This window comes from Leptonychotes weddellii, chromosome 4 (genome assembly GCF_054177405.1).
Source record: "Leptonychotes weddellii isolate Sample4059 chromosome 4, ASM5417740v2, whole genome shotgun sequence".
Lineage (NCBI taxonomy): Eukaryota > Metazoa > Chordata > Mammalia > Carnivora > Phocidae > Leptonychotes > Leptonychotes weddellii.
This window is the reverse complement of record NC_138372.1, coordinates 32,428,054-32,455,404: the sequence shown is the minus strand read 5'-3', so window position 1 is coordinate 32,455,404 and position 27,351 is coordinate 32,428,054. Positions and strand designations below refer to the sequence as shown.

Here is a 27,351-nt window from a genome sequence, read left to right as displayed (position 1 = left end):
AAAAAAATTTTGCATTTCCTTGGTTACTTGTGAATTTGAGGACTTTTTTTTCTAGGTATATTGGCCATTTTCCTTATCAGTGAATTTCTTATTCATATCCTGTGCTCATTTTGTGTTTGGGTTGTCTTTTTCTTACTTACATATATAGTCTGTATATTCTGTTTACTAATCCTTTGCTAGTTTGTCACTGCTCTTTCCCTTGGATATAGTATCTTCTAGCATATAGAAGTCTTAACTTTTTTTGTTGTTAAGTAGATCAGTCTTTTCTTTTATGGTTGGTGGTTTTGTATCTTAACTTTAAAATGACATAGACTTCTGCCCTCTAAAAGCTTTACAATTTTGCTTTTCAAATTTGATCTTTAGGGGCGCCTGGGTGGCTCAGTCGTTAAGCGTCTGCCTTCGGCTCAGGTCATGATCCCAGGGTCCTGGGATCGAGCCCCGCATCGGGCTTCCCGCTCAGCGGGAGGCCTGCTTCTCCCTCTCCCACTCCCCCTGCTTGTGTTCCCTCTCTCGCTGTCTCTCTCTCTGTCAAATAAATAAATAAAATCTTAAAAAAAAAAAAATTTGATCTTTAAACCAGTATTTATATTTATATTTATATATGACATGAGGTGAATATCTAAGTTTATCTTTTTTCCAAATGATTAGGTGGTTATTCCAGCTATTTATTGAATAATCTTTTACTTCCTGATTTATACCAAGTTCCACGTATGCCTGAGACTATTTCTAAGCCTTCTCTTCACTTCCACTGGCCTCATTGTCTTCCTTCACCAATGTCTTATTGTTTTCATTACTGTAGCTTTATAGAAATTTTGTCTAGTAGGATGATTCCCCTCTACCTCTCATTATTATTATTTATCTTTAAAGTTATCTTAACTATTTCTTCCCATTTGACATATGAATCTTAGTATTAGCCATGAAAAATCTTTCTTGGTATTTGACTGGAATTACAGTGATTTTCAGATTAATTTGAGAGAGTTGGCATTTTATAATACTGAGTCTTTCTATTCCTTAAGCATAATATATCTCTATTAAGGCTATTTTTTTGTTTTGTTTTTAAATAAGGTTTAAAGTTTTTCTATAAAAAATGTCTTATACATCCTATGTTGAACTTATTAGTAGATACTTTTTTTTTTTAAGATTTTATTTATTTATTTATTTGAGAGAGAGTGAGAGAGAGCATGAGCAGGGGTGAGGGGGAAGAGGGAGAAGCAGACTCCCCGCAGAGCAGGGAGCCTGACGCGGGGCTCGATCCCAGGACCCTGGGATCATGACCTGAGCCGAAGGCAGACGCTTGACCAGCTGAGCCACCAGGCGCCCCAGTAGATACTTTCTAATTTTGTTATGCAAATGGTATTTTTTTTAAGCCCCACACATTATATTTGATTGTGTCTTTTCAGTCTTTTACTCTAGAACAGCCTCCCTCCCACTGACTTTTTTTCCTTGTGCCATTGACTTATCAAAGAAAACAGGTTATTTGTCCTGTAGAATCTCCCATATCTCTGGTGTGTCTCACTGCTCTCTGTTGAGGTCATTTAACTTGTTTCTCTTTCCCAGTATTTTCTTAAAAACTGTAATTTGGATCTAAATGTTGATAAGATTCAATTTCAACTTTTTTTTTTACAATATTTCATATGTGTACTTCATATTGCATTGTATCCAGATCTAAAATCAGATATTTTAAAAAGCCCTGATTTCTTATGTATAGTTTTTTACATGTCAGTCATACCTCAACAAAGGGGCTTAAAAAAAAAAAAAAGCCCTGGTTTCTTTTTATGGAGAATGATGTTTATAGGCTGCAATCTGGGCTCTAGGAGAAATAGAAGCTTCTAAATTTTAATGTAATTGATTTTTTTTTCAGTCTTTTCCTTAATGGTTTTTTATTTCTGTGCCTAGCTTTAGAAATTCTTACGTTTATGAGGTCTTGAAGATATTTTCTTTAAAGTTTTAGTTTTGCTTTCCATGTTTTGGCTCTAATTCACTTAGAATCTCTTCATTTACTTCAGGCTTTTAAAATATATCTCAGTGAAGTTTTATAATTTTCTTCATAAAAATCTTATTTATCTTTTGTCAAATTTATTCCCAGATTGTGTTTTCATATTCTCTCTTTTTATTAGTATGTGTATTGTAGATGTACATAACGTATACAACTTAAAGAATCAAATAGTTCTACAAGACTGAATGAAAGACAAAGGTCTCCTGCACTATCCTTCCTCATTCATTTTTTTTTTCCTAGAATGTTACCTCATTTACTCCTTTATTCAGCAAAAATACTAATAAATGATTTTTGCTCTTCAGAGGCACCTGCTCTCAGCTCTGTTCTTTTTCCTTCTGGTAATGTCTTCAGTATTTCTAAACAACATATTTATACTACTATTTTTTTATTTTTAGTTTTAAATAATCTGTTGAATTTCTACTATGAGAGATAAGGATTTGGTTCACTTACCACCCCATCTGCCCTCCTCCATGTATAGATGCAACCTCCTCCCCCCTTTTTTTAAAGATTTTATTTAGGGGCGCCTGAGAGACACTGTCTCTCTCTGTCAAATAAATAAATAAAATCTTTAAAAAAAATAAAAAATAAAAGATTTTATTTGTCAGAGAGAGAGCACAAGCAGAGGGAGAAGCAGGCTCCCCGCTGAGCAAGGAGCCCAGTGCGGGACTCAATCCCAGGACCCCAGGATCCCAGGATCATGACCTGAGCCAAAGGCAGACAGACACCCAACCAACTGAGCCACCCAGGCATCCCCAACCTCCCCCTTTCTTAATCTTCCAAATATAGTTATGTCCTAATTTTTTATTAAATCAATCATTAGGGCTTATTTATAGCTTAGCCATATAATGTACTAGTATTATACTTCCTTTTTTAAAAATCAACTTTATTGAGTTATGATTTATATATGATAAAATACACCCAATTTAAATGTGCAGTTTGGTAATTTTTAAAAATTAGGTTTATTGGGATGCTTGGGTGGCTCAATTGGTTAAGTGTCTACCTTCGGCTCAGGTCATGATCCCAGGGTCCTGGGATCAAGTCCCACATCGTGCTACCTGCTCAGCGGGTAGCCTGCTTTTCCCTCTGCCTCTTCCCCTCCCCCGCTTGTGCTCTCTTTCTCTCTCTCTGACAAATAAAATCTTTAAAAAAAATAAAAAATTAGGTTTATTGAGGTATAAGTTACATAGAGTAAAATTCGCCCTTTTCAGTGTACTGAGTTTTGACAAATGTATTGTGATGATATAACTATCACCTCAATCAAATAAAGAACAATTCTGTCCTCCCCTACAAGTTTCTACTTCCTTTTTGCACAATGTTTTGTGTTCTTAGAGATATCAGTTGTCATACTTTCAAAGTTGCTTGGTTTTCCACATTTCCATCACTAACTTATCCTCAGACTTTTTTTTTTCATACTCAGACTTTCTAAAAGGAACATAAATGCGGTGCCTGGGTGGCTCAGTTGTTAAGCGTCTGCCTTCGGCTCAGGTCGTGATCCCAGGGTCCTGGGATCGAACCTCACATCGGGCTCCCTGCTCCGCGGGGAGCCTGCTTCTCCCTCTCCCACTTCCCCTGCTTGTGTTCCCTCTCATGCTGTGTCTCTCTCTGTCAAATAAATAAAATCTTTAAATAAATAAAAAATAAAAGGAACATAAATGTATTAGTATATTTAAACATATCAGGTCTGTCAAGTTTTTTCCCTTTGAGACAACCCTTCTAGGAGCTGTCCATTCTCTCTTCAAATCCCTACTGGTTGCTCTCTAGGCCTGCTGCAGAGCTCTCATCCTCGGACTTCTCTTCACCATCATTCTGGGAATTCACTTCTCTCTCCTGTGTTGGATACCCTGGTTCCTAGATCCCATGTTTTCCTCTTTGATTTACTCCCTCATTTTAAAGGAACCCAACCTTTATTGGCTTCTTAAAGAGAGAGCATGGAAGGTAAATATTTTGAAAACTTGCATGTTTGAAATGTTTTATTCCAGGGCGCCTGGGTGGCTCAGTAGGTTTAGCATCTGAATCTTGATTTTGGCCCAGGTCACGGTCTCAGGGTTGTGAGGTAGAGCCCATCATCGGGCTCTGCGCTGGGCATGGAGCCTGCTTAAGATTCTCTCTCTGCCCCTTCCTCTGTCCCCCTAAAAAAAAAGTTTTATTCCATCCTTATTCTTTTTCCTTTTTTTTTAAAGATTTTATTTATTTATTTGAGAGAGAGCGCAAGAGATAGAGCAGGAGCGAGGGGCGGGGGGGTGGGGGTGGAGAGGGGGAGAGGGAGAGAGACAAGCACACTCCCCACTGAGCAGGGAGCCTGACAGAGGGCTGGATCCCGGGACCCTGGGATCATGACCAGAGCCGAAGGCAGACGCTTAACCAACTGAGCCACTCAGGCACCCCTCTTGAATGATAACTTACCTTTGTATAGAATTCTAGGTTAGAAATAATAACCCTTCAGAATTTTTTGTCCTAAGCCCAAATTGAGACAAACTTCCTTGATGATTCCTTGTGCTATAGGTAGATTTTTTTTTTCTCTAAAGTTTACGCTTTCACTGAATTCCCATTTATGCAGGGTCTCAGTTCAAACTCCCTGCTTTATATCAGCATCAAGCTATATCTTTGGCCCAATGTAGCCCTTAAAAACCCCAGTTAAGGTAGCCAAGGTTTCTGTTCAGTTTTCACTTCCTTCTTCAGTTCTAGCACTTGGTATTTTCCCTTTCTTTCTTGTAAGTTTGAATACATTATTTGGAATAATTTTTTGTTAGGTCTTGTCCAAAATTTTTAGGGTTTGTAACAGAATTTTTCGGTTTTTAATATACCAGTTTTCCAATGCCAGAAGCCTCCATGCTAAACACTTGATGTGCATTATTTCATTTAATTCAAGGTAGATACTGTCTTTATCCCCATTGTACAAATGAGAAAAGTAGGGCTCAAAGAGCTTGAGTAACTTACCTAAAGTTCAGGTGGAAAGAAAACTATGCATTGGGTACCATAGTCTCAGTAAATGCATTAAGTAATCAGGGATTAATAGAATAATGTCTGCTAGGTGTGGCCAAATGGCACATGTCTCAGTGGAAATTGAATTGTTATTTGAGAGTGCAGTGGTGGAGTGGGTTAGGGATACAGTAAAGAAGAGTTAGAAGAGTACTATGTGCCCTCTGGAAAAGAATCTGCAAGCACTGCTTGGATCTACTTATTGAAGAAGAACCACTTCATGACTGTCACTTTCTAATTGAGTTTTGCAGGAAGAGAGTAGGAATCTGTGATGGTGGGGCAATGTGTAGGGATAGACATTCCTAGTGTGAAGAGGATAGAATAGCTCCAAGAAAAGCATGAAAATGTTGGTAGATCCTATACTTTAACAGTTGAAGAATTACTACGAAGCTGAGATATAAGGGGATATTTTTAGTTTCTAATTGTGTAATCTGATGGCCTCACTCAGTATAAGCATATACCTTTAAAATTTTTACCCAGGTCTGTATTTCTTTGAAATGTACTAAAAAAGAAAACATATCAATTAAATAACGTAATTGGTAGTCTTTTTTACTTTCTGGGTGGCAGCCTGAATTATATACATTTAAGGTTTAATTTGATCTTTTTTTTTTTTAGAAAGTTGAACAATTGAGAGGGAAGGAGAATAGAAGGGCAGATGAAAAAAATTGAGAAGCAACAGAGACCTGCTTTGCAATAACAGCTGATTATTCACACAAGATCTCAATCTGTCACCAGTTGAGCACTTCTGAGGATACTTAGATTTACTAAAGCTTTATAAATGAGTACATTTTAAAAATTAATTTACTTCAGAACCTTAGTTTCTGTTCTTAGAGACTACCCTAAAGTAGGGAGTTAATTTATTGGCTGATTATGAGGGTGTAAATTTATTTTCTTTGGAGTTACCCAGAATGTTTGCTCTGAAGATCGCAAAGGAGGTATTTCATATTTACTGTGGATTTCTGATCCCCACAACCACCTTGAAAGGTAGATTTCTACCTTGTGGATATCTAATCCCCATAGCCACCTTGAAAGGTAGATGGTATTCTATTTTACAGTTGAGAAAATCAATACTCAGTTTAAATAATAATCTCCCCCAAATCCCACACCTGGGTAGGTGCTGAGCCAGACTAGAACCCAGCCCTGGGTTTTGAGATACACTTGTGCATCTCACATATACCTGCTTTTTTCACTCATATTGCATCCAAAAGACAAGCATCAGTTGTCCTTATAATCTACTCTAATTCTAGACCCTTGGCTTCAGAATAGGTTTAGTTGGTCTGGAATTTTCAAGATTACTTTTTCCTTCTCTTTTTAAGTCTGTGGGATCCATGTGTGTAGAATTTTTGTGTACATTAGATAATTGTATGTAAATATAGAACTCTTTTAAAGTATGCAATTCAGTGGTTCTTAGTACGTATAAAACTCTTAATTAAATGTTTTTGTGTAAAACGTGCTTAAAAATCAGCAACTCTCCACCAGGATTCAAGGAACTATGTAGTATCCTTGTGTCACAAGTGTGCAGCTTTGTTTATTGATATCTTTCTCTAAGTAGAGGAAGATGCAGTGTTATAGGAAGCCTTTCGACCCCATCTAGAGCCATATGAGCAAGAATTCCGGCTCTTCTGGAGCAAAAAGAGCTCTTCTTTTTGGGCAGTAAGTAAGGATGTGTGTGATGAGCACATGAAGCAAAACTAGCTAACTCCTTGGACATTGAACCTGACCCACATTAGATGCTTCTCTGATTGTCTGAGGTAATCAGCCATTGGTGCCATTTTTGTGCTTCAGAAACAATGTGATTATTCCTTAGATAAGTGTTTTGAGGACAAGGTAGCGAGTTGTATTTAGGAGACCTCAGCCGACTAAATCTATAATAGAGTTCTATAGCCTGTGTTTAAAACACTTACTTTATATTGCAGGTCTCATGACTTCTCTTAATTTAGAGATTGCAGAATTGACCGTTTTCTATTTAATCTAGACAGGAATCTTTCTTTAGCCTCAGGCAAGGCTCCTTTGCCCTCTGCCTCAGTTTCACAACCCAGAAAATAGGGATAATGATACCAACACACTAGTTAGAGGTTTAGTTATTTAAAATCTTTGATGTAGAAAAAGGAATATTGTTATACGTCTTATGAAACAGCTAACATGTTACAACAAAGAACAAATTATGCCCATGAAATCCCCATCCTGAGGACAGCTTATTAGAAAGATTAAGCATATGTGCTATTTTTAGATGTTCAAAAAGCTAAGTACAAGTTATTTTCAGTTGAGTGTTTGATGTCTTTATCGAATTACAAATCTCTGTCATTCTTTCCTGGAACCTTTCATTTTGCCCGAGGATTTGTTTTTGGCAGATTTCTATCTGCTTGAAAAGAATGAGTACACTTTGGTTAAGGGAAAATCTGAGAACGTGGTTCCAACTTGCCTAAAGACTTTTAAGTGGCAACTTTTCTTCTTATGATTGCTTTGGTGGGCTGTGGTTTCCCAGGAAGGCCTCAGGATATCCCCAATGATGCCTTTTTGGAGCCGGCTGGTGGAATAATGAAAAGTCCAAGAGTTATGGTGGAAACAAGTTAACAAGTTGAAGGAGGGAATTTTTTAACCTTTTTACCCCCCAGGAAATCTCAGTGGAGCTTTTCTCTTGACTTTAATAACCTAGTATATATATCCACAGCCTTATGGAATGAGGGGCTATAGAGTAGGATGGAAACGTGATAGCTAGGAATTATGATAGAACACCCAGGTTGTCATCACACTGTCTCTTTATCCTTGGGTGATAAGCAGCCATATGGCTTAATTTTTGGAAGCTCTTGGAAGGGCCACCTGTCCTGCTCTGAATCATAAGGTAACAAAGACTACAGCCTGACTAGGGGAATGGACCTATACTATTTGTGGGAAGTCAGTAAGCATTCTGTCATCATGACCAGGGAGTTCATTTGAAGCAGCCTATAGCTACCCAACCTTTTTTCAGCTCTTAATTTAGACATCATCTGCTCCAATTAGCCTTTGTTGGCTTTCTAAGACTAGAGTAGGTTTCATTTTTCTGTACTTGCACAGAGGATTAAGATTATCTGTTACGGGGCGCCTGGGTGGCTCGGTCGTTAAGCGTCTGCCTTCAGCTCAAGTCATGATCCCAGGGTCCTGGGATCGAGCCCCACATCGGGCTCCCTGCTCAGCAGGAAGCCTGCTTCTCCCTCTCACACTCCCCCTGCTTGTGTTCCCTCTCTTGCTGTGTCTCTCTCTGTCAAATATATAAATCTTAAAAAAATAAAATTATCTGTTACATTATCATCTCCCTGCAGTAGACTGTGGGATAGGAACTATTTCTGGGTGCTCAATATGTATGTATTGAATGAATGACAGATGGAGGCAAGCTCTTTGTAAACATTTGGAACATGCTCCTTACTCCTTTAATATAGACACAGATGCCTAAGGTTGAGTTTCAGTGATTGCAGACCAGAGGGATCACGGCATTGGCTGCTTGGTGTTCATTTTATTTGTATCTGTAAGTTTCCATCAAGCCTTAAGTTTACTGACATGACTATCCCAAAGGGAGGATAGTTTTATCTTATCAAAGAGGTGGAGTGGCATAGTGAAAAGAATGCAGGCTTTCAAGAATATGGGTAGACCTGGATTCTCATTCTTGTCCATCACTCACTAGCACATGCCCTTAAGGAGGTTACAAGTCCCTTCCAAGCTTGCATTTAATTCATCTATAAAATAGTCATATTTTTCATTTATTCACCTGCTATTTGCTGGCAATATAGGGGTAAATCAGATAAACAAGGTCCCTGTCCTCTTAGAGCTACTCCATAAGAAGAGATCTATGATAAACAAGAAAACAATTTTAGGTGATAACAGGTGCTAAGAAGAAAAATAAAGCAGGATAAGGAGATAAAGAGTGGCAGAGGAAGGAGAGCTCTTTCAGATAGGAAATAATATTTGAGAAGAAACCCTAATGATAAGGGTAGTGAGCCTTGGGAAGATCTTTCCTTGCAGAGAGAATAGCAAGTGCAAAGGCCCTGAGTTAGGAATGAATTTAACCTGTTGTAGAAGCTTAAGAAGACCAATATGACTAGAGCATAGTAGTTAAGTAGTAGAATGGTAGTATGGAAGGCCTGAGAGTTATGTGAGGATCAGATCATAAAGGATCTTATAGTCATAGTAAGGATTTAGAGTTTACATTTTGTTCTCTGTTGGGAAACCTTTTGTGGGTTTTGAGCGACATCATCTGCCTTATGCTTTTTTTTTTTTTAAGATTTTATTTATTTATTTATTTATTTATTTATTTATTTATTTATTTATTTGACAGAGAGAGGGAACACAAGCAGGGGGAGTGGGAGAGGGAGAAGCAGGCTTCCCGTGGAGCAGGGAGCCCAATGCGGGGCTCGATCCCAGGACCCTGGGATCATGACCCGAGCTGAAGGCAGACGCTTAACCATCTGAGCCACTCAGGTGCCCCTGCTTTATGCTTTTAAAAGATCTCTCCAGCTGCTGTATGGAAAAATAAAACTATAATATAACAGGAATGAATCAGATTAGTAAGGAGACAGTTGCAATAGTCCAGATGAAAGATAATGCTAAGACTAGAGCAGTAATGGTAGAAGTAGTTGCATTCAAGACATATTTTGAAGGTATAATTGACAGGACTTTTTATGGATTGGACATATAGAATGAGGAAGAGAGAGAAATCAAACAGTAGCTTCTATTTTTTTACTTGAACAACTGGAGTGATAGTGATAGCATTTACTGCATGTGGGAGACTGGAAGAAGAGCAAGTTGGGAATCAAGATAATTTTTGGATGTTAAATTTGTAACACTAGGTATTAGATTTCCAAGTTGAGATATCAAATAGGCAGTTGGTTTTACAATCCAGAATCTCAAAGGAGAGGTCAAAGCTGGAGATACAAGTCTGGAGATCATCAACAAAGTGAAATCATCTAGGGAGTGTGGGTAACAAAAGAGAAGAGGGCCTAAGACTGAGCCTGGTATTTAGAGACCAAGAAGCAGAGGAGGAGGAAACAAAGGTGATTAGGAAGGTATAGCTACTCAAGTAGAAAGAAAGATCAGTAAATTAAAGTATCATGGAAGCTGTGTGAGGAAAGTGAATCAAGGACAGAGTAAGTGATCAGTTGTGCCAGATACTACTATGAAAATTTGAGTAAGATGAGAACTAAGAATTTATCATTGGATTTGGCAAGGTGGGTTCATTCATGACTTAAACCCTTGCTGGAGTAGCAGGGACAAAAGCCCAATTAGTCAGAAAATGGGAGACATTGGGGGGCCTGGCTGGCTTACCTGGTTGAGCATGGACTCTTGATCTTGGGGTTGTGAGTTCAGACCCCACGTTGGGTGTAGACATTACTTAAAAAAAAATTAAAGGGGTGCCTGGGTGGCTCAGTCGTTGAGCGTATGCCTTCAGCTCAGGTCATGGTCCCAGAGTCCTGGGATCAAGCCCCGCATCGGGCTCCCTGCTCGGCGGGAAGCCTGCTTCTCCCCCTCCCACTCTCCCTGCTTGTGTTCCCTCTCTCGCTGTGTCTCTCCCTGTCAAATAAATAAATAAAATCTTTTTTAAAAAAATTAAAAAAGAAAAGAAAATGGGAGATGGTAAGACAGCTGCTTTGAGGAATTTCAACATGAAGGGAATAGAAAAATAGGACCGTATGAAATGTTCCATACCTACAAAAGAATATATGTGATATAAATAAATGTCCCCTTGCCCAACTTATAAAAATAAGATACTCTTCTTTTTCAAGATGGGATATACTTTAGTATATGTGTATGCTGATGGAAATGATCTAGGAAGGGAAGAAATTGACGACAGAGAAAAGAAAGCATTTAGTAATTCAACTCAACAACTGTGTTTGTACTGCCTACAATGTACTGGTCACTGTGCTAGGTGCTTAGGACGAACAGTGAGTAAACAAAGTCCCTGCCCTCATGGAGTTTGCTGAGTAGATTAGGGGGCGTGTGATCCAGTGTGCAAGTGGATAGGTTTGCCTTCTGTTGGAATAAGGACAGTTAATCCATTCTTACAGGCAGATTACATAACATGTAATGCCTATAGGTTCGGTTAATTTTGTGTCACTCAGATGTTTGCTGCTTCTGACTATTTCTGTTTTCTTATTGAAATAAGTGAAGCCACCAACTAAGAGTTAGGAAGGGAGAGGAGTGTTGAAGTTTTAAGGAAGGATAAGAAGATATGAAATCATCTCGGAAAATGTGAGAAAACTTGGGGCACCTGGGTGGCTCGGTCGGTTAAGCATCTGCCTTCGGCTCAGGTCATGATCCCAGAGTCCCAGGATCGAGTCCCGCATCAGGGTCCATGCTCCGCGGGAAGCGTGCTTCTCCCTCTCCCACTCCCCCTACTTGTGTTCCCTCTCTCGCTGTCTCTCTCTCTCAAATAAATAAATAGAATCTTTAAAAAAAAAAGTGAGAAAACTTTCCCTAAGAAATGTCCTAAGAATTTTGAAGGCATTACTCATTGTCTTGAGCTTCTAGTGTGGTTGAGAAGTTCTAAGTGTTTGTAATTGCTAATCTTTTTAATATGGCCAACTTTTTCTGTCGAAATTGTAGCATCTTCTTTTTGTACCAAGTGTTCTGAAATTTCATGATGATGTCCTTGTGAATCTGTTTTATCCGTGTGAGCCCTTTACTCAGTTAACCCTTTCAATTTGGATATTCTTGTCCTTCAGTTTAGGAGAATTTAAAAAAATCATTTTGTTGATGATTCCTTTTTTTTTTTAAGATTTTATTTATTTATTTGACAGAGAGAGACACAGCGAGAGAGGGAACACAAGCAGGGGGAGTGGGAGAGGGAGAAGCAGGCTTCCCACGGAGCAGGCAGCCCAATGCGGGGCTCTATCCCAGGACACTGGGATCATGACCTGAGCCAAAGGCAGACGCTTAACGACTGAGCCACCCAGGCACTCTTTGATGAATCCTTCGTATCTGTTTTTTCTATTCTTTTTTTTTCCTGGAAACTGATTATCCTAATAATGGATTTCTTAGACTGGTTCTTTAATTTTCTTATCTTTTCTTTCATTTTTTTCAATGTCTTTATCTTTTTTCTCAAGTTTTGTATATGGATGGGGCATGTCAACTGTGAGCTTCACTGTAGGGTGATATGGTGATGTGATTGGGCTCTTTTTTGGTGAATCTCTTATGTCTGTATCTTTAGGGTTTTTTCTCTTGGATTACTCAGATTCCATAGAGAAAACTAGTCTCCTGCCTGCAAGGTAAAGACCTAGCTGCTAGCATTCTAGGAAATGAGTTGGGGTCAGGGCTGGGGAGGATGTCTCAGAATCCTCTTTTTAAGTCCCCTCTTTTCAGTAAGATGCATCCCCTCTTCCTATCCCAACTGTGACTGTGCTTCCCTAATATAGATATCCCCTATTTTGCTCTCTTCCGTCCTCTGGAGCTGTGAAGTGGTTGGGTTGCACAGAGTGGAAAAGAGATCTTTCAACCAGCATTCTTTATTTTAACTCCTCCCTCCCCAGTTTTTATCCGTATCAGTTCCTCAACCTTTTGGAGAATCTGGTTTAAGTTGAGTTGGCTCTCAGTTTTCCTGTAACTAACATAATCATCTTTTCAATATTGTCTGCTCTCCCATTCCTCTTATTTTTGTGGGTTTATGACCATTTAAAAAATCCTTTTACTGTTATTTCAGTGATGTTTTGAGAAGGGGAAATATAATTGTGCATCTTCAATCTACTGTCTTTACTTAAAACTTTTATAATCTCTAAGAAGGAGAAAGGGTGACAGGAAGTTCCGAAGCTGACTACAACAAGGAGGAGTAGGTGATTTTGTCTACTGTCATGCACTTCAAATGAGTAGAGGTCATGGAGTGAGAGAAATGGCCTGGAAATGATAATGAGGGACAGGAAGTCCACCTACTCCACCTTCTGGGCCCATTGATTGGAAAACAGTGTGAAGGTTAGAGAAAATGTCCTAAACAGTTTCTCTGGTGCTGTTAAAATCAAGATTGAGGGGCACCTGGGTGACTCAGTCAGTTAAGCATCTGCCTTGGGCTCATGATCTCGGGGTCCTGGGATCAGCCAGTGTCGGGCTCCCTGCTTGGGGTGGAAGTCTGCTTGTCCCTCTCCCCCTCCCCCCGCTCATGCACATGCTCTCTCTCAAATAAATAAAGTCTTTTTTAAAAATTCAAGACTGATTGACTCTTAGAACCTTAGAATTAGAAAATATTTATGAAGACATCTATTCTCATCTTTTACCCTCCACAAGAATCTATTCTTAAGTATTTCCCATGAAGATTATATTAAGCTATGTTTGAGAATCTCCAGTGGGGATTTCTCATGAGGTTTTAGATATTAGAAATTTTTTTGAACTCATCAGTGCTCTTCTAAAAATTTCTACTTTTTTTTTTAGAAAGGATTTTTTTTTTTAATTTTTAAAAATTTTCTTTAAACTTTTTTTTTAAGATTATTTATTTATTTGTGTGAGAGAGAGAGAGCACAAGCAGGGGGAGCACAGGCAGAGAGAGAAGCAGGCTCCCTGCTGAGCGAGGAGCCCGATGAGGGACTCAATCCCAGGACCCCGGGATCATGACCTGAGCCGAAGGCAGACACTCACCTGACTGAGCCACCCAGGCGCCCTAAAATTTCTACTTTTAAGTCATATTCTGTCCTTGAGCAATCAGAACACATTATCTTCCTCTTCCTTTGGCAGCCTTTCCATTATCAGGTACCCAGGTTCTCTTCTCCAGTCTAAGGATCCCTAGTTCCCTTGATGTTCAGACCCTTCAGCATCCTTGTGACTTCTCTGATCTCTCTGATACGTCATTTTCTCTTTCAAATTGTGATGTACAGAGATGTGATTTGAATGGTGCAAGTCAGTGGCATTATTACATTCTATGATCTAGAAGCTATTAGAAGAGATTTATTAATTTCAATAAAAGCAAACTCTTTATTGTCATATGGTACTTTATAGTTTTCAAGTATCACATATAACTTATTTTGAAATGCAACCTAGTTTTTCATAAACTGTTTTTTTAATTTTTAATTTTTTTATTTAAATTCAATTAATTAACGTATAATGTATTATTAGTTTCAGAGGTAGAGTTCAGTGATTCATCAGTCTTATACAATACCCAGTGCTCATTACATCACAAGCCCTCCTTAATGTCCATCTCCCGGTTACCCCGTCCCCCCAACCCCATCCCCGCTAGCAACCCTCAGTTTGTTTCCTATCATTAAGAGTCTCTTATAGTTTGTCTACCTCTCTGACTTCATCCTGTTTTATGATCCTATTTTGTATCTTAAATTCCACATATGAGTGAGATCATATGATAATTCTATTTCTCTGATTGACTTATTTCACTTAGCATAATACACATATTCACATCATTGCAAATGGCAAGATTTCATATTTTTTGATGGCTGAGTAGTATTGTATATATATATATATGCCACATCTTCTTTATCCATTCATCTGTTGATGGACATCTGGGCTCTTTCCATGGTTTGGCTATTATGGACATTGCTGCTATAAACATTGGGGTGCAGGTGCCCCTTCAGATCACTACATCTGTATCTTTGGGTAAATACCTAGTAGTGCAATTGCTGGGTCATAGGCTAACTCTATTTTCAACTTGTTGAGGAACCTCCATACTGTTTCCCACAGTGGCTGTACCAGCTTGCATTCCCACCGACAGTATAAGAAGGTTCTCTTCTCTTTGCATATGATTTGATTTTAAATAGTAAGATGTCTAACCAAATTTAAATGTGGGGCGCCTGGGTGGCTCAGTTGGTTAAGCGACTGCCTTCGGCTCAGGTCATGATCCTGGAGTCCCAGGATCGAGTCCCGCATCGGGCTCCCTGCTCGGCGGGGAGTCTGCTTCTCCCTCTGACCCTCCTCCCTCTCGTGCTGTCTCTCATTCTCTCTCTCAAATAAATAAATAAAATCTTTAAAAAAAAAAAAAAATTTAAATGTGACATGAATACATTTAAAGATGGCCTATATTTACAGCATAGGGAATATAGTCATTGATATTGTAATATCATTGTATGGTGACAGATGGTAGCTACACTTCTGGTGAGCATAGCATAATGTATAAATTTGTTGAATCTCTATGTTGTGCACCTGAAACTAATGTATTAGGGGGTAGTGTGTGTGTGTGTGTGTGTGTGTTTTAGAAGGCAATGTGATAGCAAAGGGGCAGATCACATAATATTTCTGAGCTTCTGTTTTCTTGTCTATAAAATAGGTTTAACTATATTGATATTACAGAATTATGTGAGATTGAAATACAGTGTGTGCAAGAGCTTGTAAACATTAAATGATGTCCAGTGTTTTGCCATCAACTTAAAGATAGTATAGTCTTAGAGAACCAGTTGAGTTGATGGTAGCAGGTAGAGTGTAACCATTGGTTCCAAACTGGAATCTTTATGGATTGGAACCCTAAAAGTTTGTGATTACTCAGGCTTTTGCTGAAGAGGTATTCAGAGACACATCCTTTAATGAATGAGCTTGGATAGTAGCCCTCTCTTTAACCAGAATGGTAAGCCGGTTCTGTATTTTTGTGCCTAACTGATTTCTCTGATTAACTGAGAATTGCCATACATGCCACACATGGATTATTATTTTTGAAAGAATTCAAGTTTAATTAAATGCGCTGAGCATCAAAATTATATTTAACATGATTTGTTCTTTCAGGATGATGCCCAAAGTAGATGAGAAACTTTAAGGTCACCACAGTTATTAATGCCTCTGAACCCAGAGCATAGCTCTAAAGAATTAAAAATAGCTTGGCCCTTGTAATCATAATATAATTTTATGTCATAAAGGAGTTCAGAGATGGTACAGCCCTCTCATCTTATAGAAGACACTGAGGCCCAAAAAAGGGAGGGACCCTCTCAAAGTCACATGTAAAATTAATAAGAAAAGAAGACATACCTAATCTTAAGAGTTGCTTTTTGATATTTATATATTTATGTATATATATATTTCATAATTCAGGACAAAATTAGAATTCAAGTTACAGGCAGAAAATATGTAGTGTAATTGTTACGAACATGTTTCATGGTCTTGAAATGGGGCAATAATATTTTTATCCTGTAGAGTATTTGTGTCTAACTGAAGAAAAAGAATGAAATTATTTAAAATAGATTCAGGGGGCGCCTGGGTGGCTCAGTCGTTAAGCGTCTGCCTTCGGCTCAGGTCATGATCCCAGGGTCCTGGGATCGAGCCCCGCATCGGGCTCCCTGCTCCGCAGGAAGCCTGCTTCTCCCTCTCCCCCTCCCCCTGCTTGTGTTCCCTCTCTCGCTGTCTCTCTCTGTCAAATAAATAAAATAAAATCTTAAAAAATAAATAAATAAATAAAATAGATTCAGAAAATAAATTCTTTCAAAGTGAAGGTTTGATTTGAGGGAAGAAAAAAGAAAAAAAACCTTTGTTTTTTCTCTATTAATGTCCGTGCATTTTAAAATTAAATTGCAGAGGGGCTCCTGGGTGGCTCAGTTGTTAAGCATCTGCCTTCGGCTCAGGTCATGGTCCCAGGGTCCTGGGATCGAGCCCCGCATCGGGCTCCCTGCTCGGCGGGCAGCCTACTTCTCCCTCTCCCACTCCCCCTGCTTGTGTTTCCTCTCTTGCTGTGTGTGTCTCTCTCTGTCAAATAAATAAATAAAATCTTTAAAAAAAAAAAAATTAAATTGCAGATATTTAAATCCTGGAAGAAAGACGAACACCTTATGTATTTTTGTAAACAACCTCTATGTCTTAAATGTTACAAAATGAGTCACATAAATAAATATTTTGCCTCCAAAAAAAAAATCTTGGAAGAGATGTGATTAGCATTTAATTCATTTAACAGTGTTAGAAATTAACAGATTCTCAGTTACTTCTTAGCTCAGGAAACATGAGTAGAATTCCTCTATTTGTTCTTAACCTAAAAAGAGAACTTCTGTAGGAAGGTAAATGAACTATAAATATTAAAACTATAAATGTTGAGTCCCCATTTTAAAATTATAAATCTAGCATATCCCCTCCAGCCATATCCTCCAGGACAGCTGCATCTGGTTTCTTTTCTTTCAGACTTTTCTTCCTTTTTCCTTGTTGGAGGCAGCACATTTATTCCCTACCTCATTGCTTTAGGAAGCTGCAGAGTTACCTTTTTGGCCCCTGTCCTAACTGAACAGTCATATTCTCTACAGAGAGGGCTTTCAGCGCTGTCAGAAAATATGCTGTTTCTAAACATCGAAAATTGGGTGTTTCCATCTTTGAGTCAATTTAAACAAGGAGAAGGAGGTAACAGGACAAGTGCTAACATTTACTGATGCTTGTTTGCCAGCACTAGGTTGAACTCCGGGGATTCAAAGATAAAAAGCTCCTTATGAAGTTCAAAATCTAGAAGGGAAAAAAACCCATGTAATCGATGTTAGTGATTTAAGGTCTGCAATGGATCAGAAAAGATTTCATCTCTAGAGGAGATAATACATTGGCTCTGCCCTTTATAATAATTGCAGCAGGACCTGAAATTTGATGGATGACTGTGTGGTGGGGTGGGAAGAGAGAATGGGGAATGCATTTTTGGCAGTTTACTCCAGCAAGTTAACATTAACTATGTGGAAGGGGAATTGCGGCAGAGAAGGCTGAATTAGGTAGGTGCAGTCATATTTTAAAGACCTTTAATGTCATGCTAAGGAATTTAAACTCAGTCTTACAAAGCAGTAATATCCTAAATGGGGTGATCTCAAAGCCAGGGGGTGTGTAGGATGGAGTACTCAAGGAAGATATTAGAATCTCTAGTTCTTTTAATTTTACCTCTTCTTTTAAAAATGTCAATTTTGAGGGGCACCTGAGTGGCTCAGTCAGTTGGGCACCTGCCTTCAGCTCAAGTCATGATCTCAGGGTCCTGGGATCTAGCCCCGCATCAGACTCTCTGCTCAGCAGGGAGTCTGCTTCTCCCTCTCCCTCTGACCCTCCTCCCCGCTTGTGCGTGTGCATGCTCTCTCTCTGTCTCAAATAAATAAAATCTTTCAAAATTAATTAATTAAAAATATCAATTTGGGGGGGCACCTGGGTGGCTCATTCAGTTAAGCGACTGCCTTCAGCCTAGGTCATGATCTTGGGGTCCTGGGATCGAGCCCCACATTGGGCTCCCTGCTCAGTGGGGAATCTATTTGTCCCTCTCCCTCTGCCCCTCCTCCCCAATCATGCTCTCTCTCTTGCTCTCTCTCTCTCAAATAAATAAAATCTTTTTAATAAATAAATAAAAATATCAGTTTTTGTATGTTATCTGGAGAGCATATTATATCACTTATCGTAATTCATGTATTTTTAAGTAAATTTTAAAAGTAAGTGGGAATAAGTGAATAAGTGTTCAGTTTTTTCTTATGTTTGGAGAACACTATTTTAAGCTGCCTTTAAGCAGGGAAGTGAAATAAGTAATGGGAATTGGAGTGTGGATTAGAATAGGGGAAAACTGGAGTGAGTGAGACCAGCTAAGAGACTAGAAAAATATTTTGAGGCCTGAACTAAGGTAGTGCAATGGAGATAAAACAGGAGGACTTGGGGGCGCCTGGGTGGATCAGTCGGTTGGGCTCAGGTCATGATCTCATAGGTTGCGGGATCTTTGGGCTCCCCTTTGGGCTTGAAAGATTCTCTCCCTCTGGCCCTCCCCTCATGCGTGCTCTCTCTCTCTCATTTAAAATAAATAAATAAATCTTAAAAAATAAAAAAGAGGAGGGCTTGGTGACCAGTAAGATGTTGGGGTGGGGTACTGGGCAAGAGGGGGAGGACCTCAGCCCTAGACTGTGGCCAGATTTCTGACTTCAGATCCTGGTGGTAGTGACACTATGATTAAGCTAAGGAACACAGGAAGGATGTTTAGCTCTAAGCCTAAGGATTATCACATTTCTTACTTACGGACTGAGTTGGTCATTCCTTCCTGCACCTAATGCCTCAGCCTCATTAAAAACAAAATGGCAATTGGCCCTTTGCCATGTACTTTGGGAACTGCAGACTGGGAGTCTTTTCCAAACATTTTCAACGAAATCAAGCACGGTGAGGTCTCCATTGTAGTTAGACATTGGTGTTTATTACAGCACCAAACTACTCTTGAGGGTTGGATTGGGATTGGACCACATAGGAAATGTAAATTGTGACCATTCATAGTTGCACCAAGTAGCTGAATTCATTAATTCCATATGGGCAGGGGTGGGGTGCAGGGTGGTGATTTGGATCATAGCCATTGTTTGTGGAAGTGCTGGGTGGGTAAAAGCGTGGTTACCTTGCCCTGACCGTTTTTTTTCCAGGGGAGTAAGTGTTTTTCTTTCTCCGTGCCATAGGAAATTGCCAGATTGTGTTATTTATAACAATCTGTCATGGAGCCACTGCCAGGAAAAGAAGAGAGACTGTTCCCAGTAGCTCTTCCCACTTCCCACCATACCACTACCACCAACACACATAACATTCAGTTTTCTGATTTAACTTTTGTTTTTTTCTTCTAGTTTTACTCAGTGGTTTTGGCTTGATTGAAAATGTGCTTGTGATGATGGATTTCTGGGCTTTGCCATAGCTTTGTAATTGGGTTTTCTCAGTTTAATTTGTTTTCTTTAGCCAAAACTAACTGGCAGCAATTCGAATTTTGAATTCCTGGGTATCTTGATTTCTTCCCAAACACTAACGTGCTGTCTTCACCTTCCCTTAAAAACTTTGTATATTTCCAGTTTGTCAAAACTGCACACATTTGCTGTCCTTTAGAGCCATGCTTTTTGCCCTTGACATTGCCCTGGCTCTTCTAAAGGAACAGGCTTGGGATAAGGGATACTGAGGATATTAGAAAAAAGTGAGTAGGGAGGTCTGTGGAGATTCCAATTGGTCTCTGCAAAAGAAGAGGCATTACTGTTGGTGTTAGGAAAGAACTAGTGCCCTGAAACACAAGGCAGCTGAGGATTGGTGTGTCCAGGGAACTTTCAAGTTAATTGCATTTCAGATATACAGTTGCTTCACAGTCCAAACAGTCTACGTTTATTCATGGCTCTGGTCACACTTGATCAGAAATACCTCTCGCTCTTAAACAGTTTTTCCACTTTTTCTCTCTGGGCGCCAGTTAGTAGAAGAATATTTGCATTTCTAGAATGGGCTTTACATTGTTAGAATAAAAATCAAAACAATAGTCATTTACTTTCTGTTACAGCGTTTATAAAAATGTAAAGAGAAATAGGTAGTAGTATGAAGATGTAAAATGTTAGACTTCTGTTTCTTATTCCAGGATTTCCAGCTTTGGAAACAAAGTACATTGATCAAACAGCAAAGACTTTCCTTTGGAAGTGGTGGAGTTGCAAAGAGGATGGGAATGTGTTTGGCCTCAGTCTTAGATGGTGCATTTTCTGGGAATGGAGGCAGGAGAGGGCCTGCCGAATAGCACCTCCATCTGTATCCCAGGCCCTGCCCTTTCTGACTGACGCCTTTCTTTTCACACTGAGAACAGATGGCAACCAGACTTTGGGGGGAGGGGTCTGTTTCTTGTGCTCCTTGGGGATTTTGCATTCAGCTTAGCAAAAAGTCATCTAAAAGCAAAGAGAAAAAAGAGGCTGCAACTATTCACAATTACGCAGGACTTCTTTGGCATTCACTATACTGACAGATTTATTTTTTGCAGATACTGAATGATAACAGCATTTATTTTCCAAGACAACATTGTTGCCACTTCAGAGGCATCTGCATCGGGGTCATTTTCTTCACTTTGGAGTACACTTGATAATTAAATTTATTGTAGAACAGTTAGCTTGCAAAAATCAGCCAGCTTATTAGAGAAAGGAGATTTTTTTTTTCTCAGCAAACTGTCATTTTTATTATAATGAAATGGAGCAACTTCTGTACTGCTATAGGGATGTCTTTAAGAATAGCCTGTGTTGGGCGCCTGGGTGGCTCAGATGGTTAAGCGTCTGCCTTCGGCTCAGGTCATGATCCCAGGGTCCTGGGATCGAGTCCCGCATCGGGCTTCCCGCTCCTTGGGAGCCTGCTTCTCCCTTGCCTCTCTCTCTCTGTCTCTAATGAATAAATAAATAAAATCTTTAAAAAAAAATTAAAAAAAAAAAAGAATAGCCTGTGTTCCCAGCCTTTCTAAGCATTGTTGTAAGAAGGAGGATTCTGGGGCGCGTGGGTGGCTCAGTCGTTAAGCGTCTGCCTTTGGCTCAGGTCATGATCCCAGGGTCCTGGGATCGAGTCCCACATTGGGCTCCTTGCTCAGTGGGGAGTCCGGTTCTCCCTCTCCTGCCCCTGCTTGTGTCCCCTGTCTCTCTGTGTCTCTCTCTGTCGAATAAATAAATAAAATCTTAAAAAAAAAAAAAAAAGAGGATTCTGTGTGCTATCTCTTCCTTAGCTTTCATGTACACAGGCTGATTTGTTAATGTTTGGTGGTTCCTAGATGGTGAGCTTAAGAATTTTTTTTTTTACCTCAGTTAAAATCCAGAAGCAACTAAGATAGCCTTAAGCAGAAAAGTAGAAAAAAAATCCAAATTTGAACTTCATTTTATTTATTTATTTGATAGAGAATACAAGCAGGGGGAACTGCAGGCAGAGGGAGAGGGAGAAGCAGGCTCCCCACTGAGCAAGGAGCCCTATGCGGGGCTTGATCCCAGGACCCTGGGATCATGACCTGAGCTGAAGGCAGATAACTTAACCTACAGAGCCACCCAGGCGCCCTTCAGATTTGAACTTCTTAACTTGAAGAGGCTTTCAAAAGGAATTGTTCAGGCTGTAAGTAATGAGTTACATGTAGAAAAAGAAATGATGGTTCTGGTACAGAGTCTATATTCAGAATAAGAAATTTCAAGCAGTAAGCCAAGGCATTCTTATGGTTGAGCCTCACTTTCTTAGCAAACATGACTTTTTACTGTGAGTTGAATGTGAGTTGAAATCATCCATTTTTCCCACCCAAAGCAGGAATCTTGATTTTAATTTATTTTTTTAAAGATTTTATTTATTTATTTCAGAGAGAAAGAGAGAGGGAATGAGCAGGGGGAGGGGCAGAGAGAAGCAGACTCCCTGCTGAGTGCAGAGCCCACCGTGGAGCTCTATCCTAGGATGCTGAGATCAAGACCTGAGCTGAAGTCAGACGCTTAGCTGACTGAGCCACCCAGGTGCCACAGGAATCTTGATTTTAAATTAAAATCTTAGAAAAGTGGGAACCACTTATAAAAATTTCCATGTAGATACTCATTTTATTCTTAAACCTGGAATAATTTAGTTAAATGTTTTCCAAACTTTTTAAAGTAGCAAAACCTGTTTTCCAAACCAAAACTTATACAGAAACCCAGAAAATAAAATTAATAAAAGAGGAGTTGCCCTGGTTGACTCAGAAAGGGCAATAGGAACCAGGCTTTACCTGAGGCACCTCTGGGAAACTGCAGGTGTGCTATTGAGAAATATTTGTGTAGTCAATTTAAATTGCAATGTAAGGAATTTGTTTTTCAATATATTATTTTGACAAATCTGTGTACTACATTTATGATGAAATGAAATAGCAGAATGTATAGGTAGAAATTTGTTTTAAAAATATTAAGTAGCGGGTGCCTGGGTGGCTCAGTCGGTTAAGCGGCTGCCTTCGGCTCAGGTCATGATCCCAGGGTTCTGGGAGTGAGTCCCGCATCAGGCTCCTTGCTCAGCAGAGAACCTGCTTCTCCCTCTGCCTGCCTGCTACTCCCCCTGCTTATGCTGTCTCTCTCTCACTCTCTCTGTGTCAAATAAATAAAGTCTTTAAAAAAAAAAAATATTAAATAGCCTTTCTTAGCCACTCATATTTTAACACTTTCTAGTCTAAGTTCCCTCTATGTTTCAGAATAGGGCCTGGCTGAGCATAGAGTAAGTGCTCAGTAAATGTCTGGTAAATAAATTGTTGCGAGTGATAATCCAGTTTCTGCCTGAGCACTTCTTACGATGGGAAACTCATTGCCTTACAAAATTATTCTTTTTGACTAGCTCTGATTGACAGAAATAAGTTAATATGGAAACCAAAAATACTTTTCTTCATGTTTTACCTACTTGTTTGTAGTTTGGTCCTGGGCTCTTCAGGTAAAATTTCATTCTTCCTTAGACTTCCAAGTATTTAAAGAGTGCTATTATCTCTTCCTTAGCCCCACCCCATAATCCTTGTCCTGCCCACTGTCTCCCACCGCCCCCCACCACAATCTTTTCTCTACTAAACAACTTCTCCTCTTTCAGCTGTCGTGTTTCTAGCTCTTTCTCCATCTTAATCATCTTCTTATTGATACTTTTTTAGTTTATCAAGGTTACTCTTAAAATATGATACTCCAGGGCGCCTGGGTGGCTCAGTTGGTTAAGCGACTGCCTTCGGCTCAGGTCATGATCCTGGAGTCCCGGGATCGAGTCCCGCATCGGGCTCCCTGCTCGGCAGGGAGTCTGCTTCTCCCTCTGACCCTCCTCCCTCTGACCCTCCTCCCTCTCATGCTCTCTATCTCTCATTCTCTCTGTCTCAAATAAATAAAAATAAAAATCTTTAAAAAAAATATGATACTCCAGTTGATAGCTAGTACCGGTAGGATTGGTACTAGACAGACCAAAATTTAGAAGTATCTAAGATCTAAATTTAGGTGTTTTTGGTACCTAATACTGTAGACTAGAAACTCCCTTAAATGGGTCTTCAAACTAGCAAAGCTGTATTTCTTTAAACACTATTCACAAATAAAGATTATTTATTTATATGAATAGTCATTAAGGGTTGTTAAATCTTAGGTATTTACCTAACTACTGTAAACTGGTTTCTTTTTTTTTTTTTTTAAAGATTTTATTTATTTATTTGAGAGAGAGAGAATGAGAGAGAGCATATGAGAGGGGTTAGGGTCAGAGGGAGAAGCAGACTCCCTGCCGAGCAGGGAGCCCGATGTGGGACTCGATCCAGGGACTCCAGGATCATGACCTGAGCTGAAGGCAGTCGCTTAACGAACTGAGCCACCCAGGCGCCCAAGTAAACTGGTTTCTTTGTCTGTAAAGTACATATAATAATAGTGCTTATGGCGTAAGGTTCTAAAGATTGGGAATGCATGCAAAGTGTTATCACAATTCCTGGCCAATAGTACACATTCAGTAAATGTTAATTACTATTATTAGTTATTATTGTAATTAATCTGAATTACTAGAAATGCAATCAGAATACCCACCACATGCCCTACGGCCCAGCAATTGCACTACTGGGTATTTACCCCAAAGATACAAATGTAGTGATCCAAAGGGGCACATGCACCCCAGTGTTTATAGCAGCAACGTCCACAATAGCCAAACTATGGAAAGAGCCTAGATGTCCATCAACAGATGAATGGATAAAGATGTGGTATGTATGTACAATGGAATATTATGCAGCCATCAAAAAGTGAAATCTTGCCATTTCCAACGACATGGATGGAACTAGAGGGTATTATGTTAAGCTAAATAAGTCAGTCAGAGAAAGACAAGTATCATATGATCTCACTGATACGAGGAATTTGAGAAACAAGACAGAGGATCATAGGGGAAGGGAGGGAAAAATGAAACAAGAAGAAACCAGAGAGGGAGACAAACCATAAGAGACTCTTAATTTCAAACTAAGAGTTGCTTGAGTGGAGGGGGGTGGGAGGGATGGGGTGGCTGGGTGATGGACACTGGGGAGGCTATGTACTATGGTGAGTGCTATGAATTGTGTAAGACTGAAGAAACACAGGCCTGTACCCCTGAAACAAATAATACATTATATGTTAATAAAAAAAAATTTTTTTTAAAGAATACCCACCACATGAGAACGTCTCTTTTTACTTCCTTGATTTATTCATTCATTCATCAAATAGTTACTAAATGCCTGTTACGTGCCAGACACTGTGGTAGTTAGGTCTCATATTTCTTATCTATAAAAATGGGAACTAAATAATATTAATAGTAACAATCCCACTCCATGGTGTTGTTATAAGAATTAAATGAGTGCTTTTTACATACTTTAGGTTGTATAGTATTGTTTACTAATTAGATTGGTCTCCCGAGGGATGGGCATTATATTCATCCTTTTATTTTCTAGTACTGTAGTAAAGTGACTGCTTTATAGGATTTTGTAACCATATGGAATCATCAGATTATGTGAAAATACTTTTCAAACTGTAAAGGGATGTATAAATTAAGATCATTAATTCCACAGTCATGGAAATAGACAATGTGGTAGTTCTCAGACTCTGTTCCTTAGAGCCCAGGATTCCATTGGTGCCTCAGATTGGGCAGCAATAAGGCACACACAAGGGGAGGTAGATATTCCAGACCTCCCGAGCACAGTTTAGTTAGAACAGCCCTATTTATTTTACTTACTCTGCTGCTATAAAAAAGGTTTGAAAACAAGTGTCCAATTTGTGTGTGCTGCCAAGCCATTGTAAGTTTATCCTGTGATGATTTGTGTGATCCATTGTCTTTTGTGATATTGACTTTCCCCTTCTCCATTTGACAGACAGATGTGCTAGTCCTGAGCTGTGATCTCATAACAGATGTTGCCTTACATGAAGTTGTGGACCTGTTCAGAGCTCATGATGCATCACTTGCCATGTTAATGAGAAAAGGCCAAGATGGCTTAGAACAAGTTCCAGGTCAAAAGGTGGGGAAAAAACCAGGTAAGGAGTTTGATTTATTTGTATGTTGAGTTTTTATAATAATAATAATTATTATTATTATTTATTATTATCATTCATGCTTTCACTTAAGAAACATTTACTGAGAAGTGACTGCACTGTAGGCATTGTGCTAAGGGCTGATGGCATAAAGTCAAATAAGACTCAGTTCCCTGACTTGAAGAGGCTAAGAGCTATTGATTAGATTCTATAAAGTCCAAGACGCTTTTGTATGCAAAGAGGAGCGCTCAGAACCATTTGCAATTTAAGATCAAATTTTAGGTAACCTTTAAGCGATTAAAATGACTATTACAAGGGTAGAATGGTTGATTCTTTTGAAAGTTTCAATCACCCTAAATAGCCAATAAACAAGATAGTTGTTAACCATGCTTTTTCTTCTTAGGATTACAACGTACTTATCTTGGTATTTCCCTAGGATTCTAGTAGTAGGTTATTATTTGTTTTAATTGTCAGAGAGTGATAGTAATCTTGTCAGACCAAAAAGAAAAGGAATAATACTCTAGTCCAACCAAGATTATAGAATTTGGTTATTGACCTGTTGTTGATTTTTGGTTAAGGCACAGTTCCTGATTGCTTTTCCCAGAGTAGTTCAAGCCTGAGGCACCAATCCTATGACTGTGTTGCTTTTAATAACTGAACTAATGACCAGAAAGCTTTGTAAGATCACACCTTTTATATAGATTTTAGTATTTCCTGGAATGATGTATTTTTTTTCCCCTGGAATGATGTGTTTTTTAGGTTTTGCTTGGCCAACATTATATAACCCATTGTCCTGTCATTATTATTTATTGATGTAGTCTGTTACAATTATTAGAAGCTATGTATGGTTTATTAGTATCTCCTGGTTTTAATAGAGGCACCTAGAGCATTTCATTCCTAGGATTTGAGTGAACTAGTTTATATTTTTAGCTTTTTTTCCTTAGAGCATTTGGTTAATTTATAATTTTGGATTATAGCATTAAAACTTTTTAAATTGCTTTTTGTGTTCAAGTTGATCACCAGTGTGGATTAATTGTTGGGTCCTCTTTCTACCTTATCACTATCTATGATCCTCATGTTGATCAATCCTTTTGTTCTTGATGTAGTTTCTACTTTTGCAAGGTCTGGTTTGCTTATTCACAATTCCCTGCATTCAGCCTTTTCTACCTTATAAACAGGTGTATATTTTATAAATATGAATTTCTTGTTTCTTTTTTCATACTCCTCTACTTAAAACAGTTTAAAAAATCAAATGCCTAGAGTTACTCTTCTTGGTATTAGAATTTTTTTAGTATATTTCATATTAGCTTTTACCTCTTAAGTATCATTATAAATGCATAGCTTTTCACAATTTTAAATTAGCTGTAAGTATTATCTGTCTACCCATCCATTTAAAACTGTTTGATGCTTAAACTGTCACACCTTGGCTAGTGAAAGTTCGTATAAGCTGGCTTGTCTCTCTTTGAAAACATATGATGTATACAGGTAACCTGCTGTTGAGCTGGAGTGTGAGTATGGAGGACAGGGAAGCAGGAAATGGGACTGGAGAGGATACAGGGATCAGACTAAAGAGTTTGAACTTTACCCTCAAAAGAGTGGGGAGTTGTTGAGGAATTTTAAACAAGAGAATGTCATGATCAGATTTGTGTTATAGAAAGATTTTCCATTCTTAACATGAAATTTTGAATTTCTCAATATCGGTATTTTGTTATATTTGAAGGCTAAGTTTCACCTAGATAACTAAGGGGGGGGTTGTTTTTTTAAGCAAGAGAGTGGGGT

The 27,351-nt window shown here is 38.9% G+C and overlaps 1 protein-coding gene and 1 pseudogene across 5 annotated transcripts in view; both read left to right on the top strand.

Annotated features, from left to right (window-relative positions):
* Nucleotides 1–27,351, top strand: part of EIF2B3 (eukaryotic translation initiation factor 2B subunit gamma) — a 125,980-nt gene that overhangs the window by 16,908 nt on the left and 81,721 nt on the right. For all 4 annotated transcript variants that reach the window (XM_081818357.1, XM_081818356.1, XM_081818358.1 and 1 more), the window contains one exon: nucleotides 25,416–25,575. In XM_081818357.1, coding sequence (XP_081674483.1) covers nucleotides 25,416–25,575 — 160 coding nt within the window. The remainder of the gene's footprint in view (nucleotides 1–25,415; nucleotides 25,576–27,351) is intronic.
* Nucleotides 24,592–27,351, top strand: part of LOC145721258 (vesicle-associated membrane protein 4 pseudogene) — a 41,845-nt pseudogene continuing 39,085 nt past the window's right edge. The window contains exon 1 of the transcript XR_014144853.1: nucleotides 24,592–25,297. The product of XR_014144853.1 is annotated as a vesicle-associated membrane protein 4 pseudogene (transcript). The remainder of the gene's footprint in view (nucleotides 25,298–27,351) is intronic.